General features: G+C 47.5%; 1 protein-coding gene across 1 annotated transcript; it reads right to left on the bottom strand.

Moving 5' to 3' along the window:
* Positions 1-3,240: 3,240 nt before the first annotated feature.
* gpr182 (G protein-coupled receptor 182) lies at positions 3,241-9,957 on the bottom strand. The gene is made up of 2 exons (XM_061694467.1): positions 9,874-9,957; positions 3,241-5,396 (listed from the first exon to the last, which is right to left on the bottom strand). The coding sequence occupies exon 2, from the start codon at positions 5,391-5,393 to the stop codon at positions 4,320-4,322; it is 1,074 nt and encodes a 357-aa protein (XP_061550451.1). The 5' UTR covers positions 5,394-5,396; positions 9,874-9,957; the 3' UTR covers positions 3,241-4,319.
* Between the last annotated feature and the right edge of the window lie 485 nt (positions 9,958-10,442).

Genomic DNA, 10,442 nt, shown 5'->3' with positions numbered 1-10,442 from the left:
AGACAGAGAGAGAGTCGTGAATGGACATGTTGGTGAAGGAAACGGGTGATGAAGAAGAGGCAGGAACATAAAGTGACCTACAAGAGCGGGGGTAGAAGCACGCTGGTGGATTACATCTTGTGTAGACGATGTCATCTGAAGGAAGTTACCGACTGTAAGGTAGTGGTAGGGGAGAGTGTGGCTAGACAGCATAGGATGGTGGTGTGTAAAATGACTCTGGTGGTGGGGCGGAAGATTAGCAAGACAAAGGCAGAGAAGAGAACCACGTGGTGGAAGCTGAGACAGGACGAGAGTTGTGCAGCTTTTCGTGAAAAGAGGTGAGACAGGCTCTCGGTGGACAGGAGGAGCTTCCAGAAGACTGGAACACTACAGCTAAGGTAATCAGAGAGAGAGAGAGAGAGAGAGTACTTGTTGAATCTTCTGGCAGGAAGGGAGAGAAGGAGACTTGGTGGTGGAACCTCACAGTACAGGAAATCATACAAGGAAAGAGGTTAGCTAGGAAGAAGTGGGACACTGAGAGGACTGAGGAGAGGCGAAAGGAATACATTGAGATGCGACACAGGGCAAAGGTAGAAGTGGCAAAGGCCAAACAAGAGGCATATGATGACATGTAGGCCTGGTTGGACACTAAAGAAGGAGAAAAGGATCTATACAGGTTGGCCAGACATAGACCCCGACTGGACCATCCGCCAACATCCCCCGGACCCACGGCTGTGGTGTCCTTGAGCAAGACACTGATACTCTCGAAATGCTCCCCGGGCGCGTCAGCTGCCCCCTGCTCCAGTGTGTTCCATTAACGTGTATGTGTTCACTGTGATGGGTAAAATGCAGAGACCAAATTTCGTGTGCATGCATGCATGTTCATGACAATAAAAGATGATTCTTCTTCTTCTTAGGGATAGAGATGGAAATGTGTTGATTGGTGCCAGTAGTGTGCTGGATAGATGGAAATAATACTTTGAGGAGTTGATGAATTGGGATAATTGGAGAGAAGGATGTGTAGAATAGTCAAGTGTGGTGGACCAGGAAGTGGCAATGATTAGTAAGGGGGAAGTTAGAAAGGCATTAAAGAGGACGAAAAATGGAAAGGCAGTTGGTCCTGATGACATTCCTGTGGCGGTATGGAAGCATCTAGGAGAGGTGGCTGTGGAGTTTTTGACCAGCTTGTTCAATAGAATTCTAGCACGTGAGAAGATGCCTGAGGAATGGAGTAAAAGTGCACTGGTGCCCATTTTTAAGAACAAGGGTGATGTGCAGAGCTGTGGGAACTAGAGAGGAATAAAGTGGATGAGCCACACAATGAAGTTATGGGAAAGAGTCGTGGAGGCTCGACTCAGGACAGAAGTGAATATTGGCGAGCAACAGTATGGTTTCATGCCTAGAAAGAGTACCACAGATGCATTATTTGCCTTAAGGGTATTGATGGAGAAGGACAGAGAAGGTCAGAAGGAGCTACATTGTGTCTCTGTAGATCTAGACAAAGCCTATGACAGAGTACCCAGAGAGGAACTGTGATACTGCATGCGGAAGTCTGGAGTGGCAGAGAAGTATGTTAGAATAATACAGGACATGCACGAGGCCAGCAGAACAGCGGTGAGGTGTGCTGGAGGTGTGACAGACGAATTTAAGGTGGACGTGGGACTGCATCAGGGATCAGCCCTGAGCCCCTTCCTGTTTGCAGTGGTGATGGATAAGCTGACAGATGAGGTTAGACTGGAATCCCTGTGGACCATGATGTTCATAGATGACATTGTGATCTCCAGTGAAAGCAGGGATCAGGTGGAGGAACAGTTAGAAAGGTGGAGGCATGCACTGGAAAGGAGAGGAATGAAAATTAGTTGAAGTAAGACAGAATATAACAGAAATATGTGCATGAATAAGAGGGGTGGTGGGGGAAGAGTGAGGCTGCAGGGAGAAGAGGTAGCAAGGGTGGAGGACTTGAAATACTTGGTGTCAACTGTCCAGAGCAATGGTGAGTGTGGTCAGGAAGTGAAGAAACAAGTCCAATCAGGTTGGAACGGGTGGAGGAAGGTGTCAGGTGTGAGTCTCTGCTAGGATGAAGGGCAAAGTTTATGAAACAGTGGTGAGGCCAGCCATGATGGACGGATTAGAGACAGTGGCGCTGAACAGACGACAGGAAGCAGAGATGGAGGTGGCGGAAATGAAGAAATGGAAAAGGTTGACGCGTTGTGGCGACACCTAAAGGGAAAAGAAGAAGCTCAAACCTCTTTTGTTGTAGACCGAGAATGGTGTCGTGCAGTGATTCTCAACTGGTGGGTCATGGATTTTTTATGGGCGGACAGATAGGAAACAAATATAGGGGGTCCTTGGTTCATGACGACACCGCCATATGACAGAAATACTCTATTCAGTGTAATTATGACTTCATGAATTATGACTGCTGTGTTTAATATATGATATAGTGCACATATTTTCAAAGGCAATTTTTGAACAATACATTTTCTTTATTGTTCTTGAATGATATGAAGTTGGGTCACGACTTAGCTGCAATAGAAAAATGTGGGAACCACTGGTCTAGTGTTCTGCAGAACTGGACTGGTCTTGCGATATCGAAAGTATTTTTTTTTTTTTTTTTTAGTATTTGAACCCCGGTCCTCAGAACTGTGAGGCGGACATTCTAACCAGTCGGCCACCGTTTCACGCCTCAAATCATTTCAATTTATCTCAAGGTTAACACTAACTTTGACAGCCCTAATTATTTTCAAGATTTGTTTTAAATCAGCGGTAATGACAGCAAAATATGCATATTTCAGGGGACTTTTATTTTGAGATGCAACGTCAGATTTGGATGTGACCTCTTTTGGCGGAAACCTGGTGTGGTCTAGTGTGCCCCAGAACTGGACCGGTGTTGCGATCCTATGGATGCAGATTACAAATAAACTTTTCTTTTTTTTTAATGCATCTCAATATTCAAATTAACCTTGCTGATTGCAATCCTGGCACAGTTTACTTTCTCTCAGAAGTAGACTGGGTTATAACAGAGAGCTTATTTTATCGAATTATTTGAAATCCGAAGCATTGACGTTCCTGTAGCCCTCTAATTGGTCGGCTTTTATTTTGAAGATGGCTCCTTGTTGCCAGCTTATTACCGTAATGCCTTGTGTGAACAAAATTAGGGGCGGCTGGCTTGACTTCCTTTTTACCAGTGGAGGCTGGCTTGACCGCAGTTATCAACTGAGGATGGAATTTGTCTTTAAATAATACACATCTCTGGTGACAACTGTGTGTTTTATTGAAAGTTTGAAGGTTTTTATCATGTTATTAGATACATCATGATTGGGTAAAGATTTGGTGGTAGAACCACAGTAGCACTTTTTCCTGCTAAAACAGCACATTTGACTTGAATGAACCTGGTTTGTATTTAAACAAGCCTCTTCATCATGCTGTTCACATTTTGACATCGCAATGCCATAGATTTCTGGTGCACATTGTACTTAATTCGCAGCCACAAATTAGCCCACAAAATGCTAAATGGAGTAGGGTTAGCGTGTGCTGAAAATGAAATACAAAATTGTGGCCATTACAAATACACATTTTTGGCAACGAAAATGCTATTTTGGGGCCATGAATCAGGTGCAGCGTTCGCTCAAAACACTTCTGTGGCCACAAAATAATAAATTGTGGCTGCAAGACATTAACGATATAATACAAAATAATAATGGCTACGAAATGGGTATCATGTGCACATGGAATACTAATTGGTGCTGTTGATCAATTGTTAGGTGTCGTCTTGGTCTCAAGATGTCAAAATGTAAAAAGGATGAGACGGGAAGGTCATCGATGGATTCATGAATTGAGCACCTGTTGGGAATTATGCCATCCAACTCTTTGATGTCGAACAGCAAAACGTTGTGACACATTAAATACTTGCACATGTGCAGTCAACGATTTAGGGAAGGTATGTTCAACTCTTCTTGAATAAGTGGGCCCAGTAAGCGTTGTCGGGGTTGGTTCCCCCCAAAATGAAAATGATGAAAAAAAGGCTCGAATCTGCGGGTGTATGCGCGAGGGTCGACTGTTGCGCCTTTTTAGTTTCATCCTAAAATTTCAGTCAAAAGCCCAATGTTTTGTATTTCGTGGCCACAAATGAGCGTTCGGCATGCCAGTTCTATCTATATTGTGGCCACGTGTCATGTCTGGGGCTTTGTATGCTTACACTAAGTGGGAGCAGAGTTGACCTAACAAACCTCGAGCTGTGCAGAAGAAGATAACGAGGGAATCAATCAGTAAGGTAGTACACTTGTTTGAACAGCCACCGAAGAAACAAGTGTCAACTGGTGAGGTTTCTGGATTTTCCATCAAGAGCTGACATCAGACTGGCTGGTGCTGGCATGACTCGACTTGCAGCGTGTGCCCTTGTCGCCTCCTCCTCCTCCTCCGTTGGGCCCGGTCCCCGCCACCGCCTCAGCGGGTAAGCGGCTGACCACAGCGTTGATCAGGTTGTCGCGGAAGCTCTTGCTCAGGAAGTTGTAGAGGACGGGGTTGGCCACGCAGTGAAAGAGTGACAGGCTCTGCACCACGCTGAAGGAGAAGTAGACAAATTCCACCACATTGCAGCTGAACAGCTCGGGCAAGAGGTCGCCCACGATCATCAGCGTCACGACCAAGTGGTACGGCAGCCAGCACACGACGAACACCAGCGAGTATATGTGGACCAACCACACGTCCCGCCGGCCCTGCACGTCGGGCGCCGTTCGGATAGTGCGGGCGATCAGCACGTTGCAGGTGATGATGACCGAGGCGGGCCCCAGGAACTGGAAAATCAGGCACAGTAAGGCCACGGACACGAACCACTCGGTGTAGCTGCCCTCGGGAAGCATGTAGCAGCCCGGCTCGTCCCATTCCAGAAGATCCACGTGCATGTTCTCCAGCAGGGCCAGGAACAGGGAGAGCAGCCACATGCCTCCGCAGAGCGCCCAGCGCCGCCGGCCCGCCGCCGGGAACAAGGCTGGCGACGACGGCCTGGTGAGCGATAGGTAGCGCTCCAAGGTCATGGCGGCCAGAAACAAGGAGCTGCTGTAGAAGTTGACTCCATAGATGAGACTGGTGAGCTTGCAGAGGAAGCGGCCCCACAGCCACACCCGGTCCACGGTCACCTCCATCATGAAGAAGGGCAGCACGCCGATCACCATCAGGTCCGACAGGCTGACGTTGAGCACGCAGAAGAGGACCCCGTTGGCCGAGTGGCGGCGTCGCCAGTTGACCCACACCACCAGCGTGTTCTCCAGCAGCCCCGCCACGAACACGAACAGGTAGAGCAGGAAGAGGCAGATGCGCCGGTACTCGGCGTCCAGCTCGATGGTGCACTCATAGACGAACCACGGCGTGTCGTTGGCGAGACGATGAGAGTGGTTGTGCTCGGAGGCGCTCATTTTCTGTGGCGGACAGCAGAGGGAACAGCATATGTATGTGCGAAACAATTACCAGACCGCTGCCAGATTAGCCATTTATGTCTACAAATCCGTTACAAGCCGTTATCAGATTCTCACCGCATGATAACCGTAAGCAAACATTGTAATTACAGCTCTACAATGTACTATTTTGAAATGTTTGGGTAACTAACTTCTTTTTCATTGAATGCTCTCCGGAGGCAGATTAGTGAAGGTCAAAAACAAACAAAAAAACCCCATCGTTTTTTCAACTATAATTCAAATGCAGTACGGGAAATTGGTAGCTCGCTTCTCTCCACTTTGTGAAGCAACGTCAGAACGGACACAAGCTGATGTTAGCCGTGCTAGTTATCTCGTTGTATGCCTCGGTAATGAATCTCGCAGATGTCATTCGTGCATTCATCTTCCGTTCCGCTTATTCTCACGCGGGTCGCGGGCTCTCGCAGATTTATTTCACCAATTGTAGACGCCATAGATACGACTAGATAAATAGGACATACGGTTGATAGCAACTACATTCACATGGCAGAAGGCTACTCCAGCTGACTCGTGCCGTCTGGTGGTTGAGGTGGTGTGCCACCAGGAAGAAGTGGTCAGGTCTTCCAGAGCAGTCGCAAGGCTGCTGGATGAGGTGGGATGGTCTGGAGAAGAGGAAGATCACTTGGAGTGACCTGTGGAACATGGAGTATAATATGCTGAGCCATGTATGATGTCCTGCCCTCTCCAACCAACCTACATCTCTGGTTTGAAGATGATCCAGCCTGTCCCCACTGTCTCGCCCCAGCTACCTTGAAACACATACTGGTGGGTTGCAAGACCAGCCTTACGCAGGGTACACCTGGTGCCACAACCAGGTGCTGAAGTGCCTGGCTGCTGCACTGAAGCGTAAGGAGAAGCACCAACGCCATTCCCCTGGAAGCCCAGACTACCTTACAACAACCGACATCCTTCGTCCGGGGAGAGGAAAAACGGCCGACCAACCGATCGCATCTAGACTCCTGCCCACTAGATGCAGATGCGGGACTAGGAAATGCAGGTAGACTTGAGCAAGAGGCTCACCTTCCCACCCAAAATCGCCATCGACCAACCTGCGCCCAGACCTGGTCCTTTGGTCCAAATCCTGCCGACGTGTCTTCCTCGTGGAGCTGACAGTCCCCTGGGAGGAAGCCATCGATTGAGGCATTTGAAAGGAAATGGTTGAGATACGCAAACTTGGTTGCCGAAGCAGAGGACCAGGAAGGGCAAGTATATGTGAGGCCAGTGGAGGTGGCCTGAAGGTAGTAGTTAGTAGCCTTGTGGTTCCACCACAAGGCTACTAAAAGAGGTTGGAATCAGAGGACAGGCTCAGCAGAAGACCATCTAAGAGCTCGCAGTTGTTGCCGAAAGAGGCAGTCACTGGCCGTGGCTGAAGCGGAAGGAGACGGTTTGGGCTGCAAAGTGATCTCAGGGAGCCTCCGGTGCGACACACATCCAGGTCTGATCAGCCTGTGGTGGGCCAGCCCCGGTGAGGGTGTATTGTGATGAAAGGCCCAAACACCCAACTGATAATGTCGTACTGGAGGCACCAGGTGGTCTTCCCTCAATCCCGCCCCACCCAAGAGGACGTCTCCATCAACAGCATTATGCTGATCTATTAAGCGATTTTAACATCTAGTCCTAGAAAAGGACTTGCAAATCATTGAACTCGTTTTTAACTTAATTGGGGTTCGTACAATCAAACACGTTAGGTCGCCGGTAGCGATACGCACGGCTTCTTTACAAAAAATAAAAATGCAATCCAGGATAGTACATTTTCTTTGTTTTCATGCACACTTTACTTTTTATGAGAAGGTCTGTTGTATTTACCTTTTCAGTACAATAATTTGCTCTTAATATTTACCATTTTTTAATGTGCAATTCATCTTGGTATTCATTTCTTATAGTGTTAATTAATGGTGTAACGATTCATTCATTATATCTATGTATCAATTTATATTCCTTCGATCTGTGCTCGGCATATCGATTGAAATCGTATTAAAAGGTCATCGATTCTATCGATACTCGGAAATAACGCACTGCATTGAAGCACGGCAGGCTTTATGTGGAGGTGTGTATGTGTTGTATTCCCAAGAAAAATGCTTGTAATTCCATTCACTTTGCTTGATTTTTCAGTTGGCACACAGCAGTTAGCACTGTCGTGGCTATGTTCTTCTTTGTCCATTTCCTTTTCTGTGCCCCGCATCTAGTCACTCCTTTCCGTAGTGCCCCTAGGGGTTGGAGGAGACACCACAGTACGTGTGTGTGTGTGTGTGTGTGTGTGTGTGTTTTTTTTAAGCACTTTTATTGACGTTTAAGATATCAGTCTGTCTGGTGGATGGCAGATGAAAAGGAGGCTAACGAGAAATGATCATTTAGGATGCGTGTGTGTGACTTGCGGCAAATGGCCATGCACTCTGTGAAGCCTTTCAAGTTGCTTAGCTTAGCTTGCTAGCCGCTAACAACGACAACAGAGTTCCCTCGAGGGGAAATTTGGGCAAACGAGAGGAAAACCAGTGACAACGTCAACGACCGGACGCTGTTGTAGGCTCACGTTTGTGCTTCAAACAGCGGGTTTGTTCATTTATTTACCTCGCAATGTTTTATTAACACTTTTCCTGAAGGTTTCCTCTTGGAAACCTCACAGCGCTTCGTTTCTAGCCATTACTATTTAACTGTTTAGAACCGGATTCTCAAATGTACACTGGAGACATTTTTCCAAGGACTGAACTTTTGGCTCAAAAGTTACTGAATCGATTTCCAGCCACTGAATCGTTTCGGACGGAATCGTTCTAAATGAACCAATGTCATTCATGAAACGAATCGGCAATCGTGAAACAAATCGAATCGTTGCTAAAATGAATCGTAACACCCCTAATGTTAATGTTTGAGTTGTGCGTAAAATTATAATAATAATCAGGCTTGGGGAGTAAACATATAATCAGATTACAGGAACATTTAGGGTACAGGACAGGTTCAACAAAAATAAAGGTACATTTATTAAAAATTGGGATTTTGCAGTGGATTTTCCAATTCGAATACGGCGAGAGGCTGGTTGTTGAATTGGAGCCCCGACCTTTTGCAGCGTAAGAAGCATATCATTGAATCCTAAGTGTGTGCGTGTGTGTCAGTGAGTCGAGGGGTTAAGCTATCACTAACTGCAAAGGTTGCCTTCACAAGTTGAATTAGTCCCCTTTTTATTCCCGTTTCACTCAGTATAACACACACTGCGTCATGTGGCTCGGTTTTCCAAACTTTATGAAGCGAGGCAGCACGCTGACCAAGAGGTTAGCACGTCTGTCTCACGGTTCGGAGGTTTTGGATTTGCTCGCTGTTCCAAAAACATGCACGTTAAACAATTACAGAACAAGACTGAAAATATATGTCATTATATTTGATTGAGATTGGATTTCTTTTCTCCTGTTTGGTGTAGGAGTAATCCCAAAGTCATCAAGTGACATTACTCAAATATTGTGCTACTTGGATTGCATTTTTTAATAACTAGCAAGTAACTGTACTTGTAGTAACTAACTGTAACTGTAGTAACTGTATCGCAATACATTTTGAAAGTAACCCTCCAAACCCTGATGATGATCATGAAAAAAAACCCAAAATGTCTCTATTTTGCTGAAAACTACATGACTATTTAAATTTGGGTTATTACGGTGGTCCTTGGAGCGGAAGGAATTTTTGAAAAAGTTGGTCAACCATTGATTCAGGTTTTGTTTCCCCCGTATAATTGCAATGCAAAAATACACGTTTTCTAGAGCTGTATGTGTGCAGCGGCACGGCGGCCGACCGGTGAGCACGTCTGCCTCACAGTTCTGAGGACCCGGGTTCGATCCCCGGCCCCGCCTGTGTGGAGTTTGCATGTTCTCCCCCCGTGCCCGCGTGGCTTTTCTCCGGGCACTCCGCTTTCCTCCCAGATCCCCAAAACATGCGCGGTCGTTCGATTGAAGACTCTAAATTGTCCGTAGGTGTCAATGGTTGTTTGTTTCGGTGTGCCCTGCGATTGGCTGGTTCAGGGTGTACCGGGGCCTCTCGCCCGAAGATAGCTGGGATAGGCTTCGGCACGCCCTTGTGAGGATAAAGCGCTACAGAAAATGGATGGATGGACGGATGCGGGCGAGTAAAAGGCGACTTAAGTCGTAAGTGTCAAGTTTCAAGTTGCATCCATTCCCTCTCAGCCGCCTCCGGGCGAGAGGCGGTACACCCGAGACTGCTCGGCAGCCAATCGCGGGGCACGTAGATACACACTCGCGTTCACGTCGAAGGACGAATTGGAGTGTTTCTCCAAGCTAAGATGTATGTTTTTGGGAGGAATGACCCGGAGAAAAGCTACGTAAGCACAGGGGCGTGGGTGGCTTTTACCCGGCACAAGGAGCCCGGAGCCCAAATTCAAACGCGAATGTCAGTAAAGCGGACACGAGACGAACGGCGGGCTTACCTGGTCCCGATGCGTTTGCGCCGACGATATCGACGGACGTCTGAGCTGTCTGCCAGACCCGCTCTGTGTACACGCTACCCCGCTCCCCTCCCGGTGAGCGTGTACACGCGCGCACACGCGCCGCTGTAACAGGACATCCTGCCTGTGTAAGTGGCAAAGCGGTGGATCCGGAGATGCGCTCAGCTCAACTTGACCGTTCGGAAGACGGAAAGCTGACTGCTGTGGAACATGATGGCTGTGTGGTGCCGTGATCAACGATAAACGGGACATTTCTTCATTGTGGACTGGATCACGGTGTTCCCCGACATTGAATGACAGTGGACCCCGCTATTTGTGGGGAATAGTCAAAATCCGCGGATAATTGAGGCCCATTAAAATTTTGAAGCCAAACATACTTCAGTAAGCATGGACAGACTGCCAATAAATAAGCTTTTGCTGGCGGTGTGGTTCTCTTCCCCCCCCCCCCCCCCCCCCCCCCCCCCCCTGAAAAAAAGAGGAAGAAAATTGCTTTGTTCGTTTGTATGAATGGCAACAGTTTAATTGCACTTAATTGTCCTATGCGATCGAAG

The sequence above is a fragment of the Phycodurus eques genome, chromosome 1 (assembly GCF_024500275.1).
Source record: "Phycodurus eques isolate BA_2022a chromosome 1, UOR_Pequ_1.1, whole genome shotgun sequence".
In the NCBI taxonomy this organism is placed as follows: domain Eukaryota; kingdom Metazoa; phylum Chordata; class Actinopteri; order Syngnathiformes; family Syngnathidae; genus Phycodurus; species Phycodurus eques.
The sequence above is the reverse complement of the archived record's forward strand: the minus strand, read 5'-3'. Positions and strand labels throughout refer to the sequence as shown.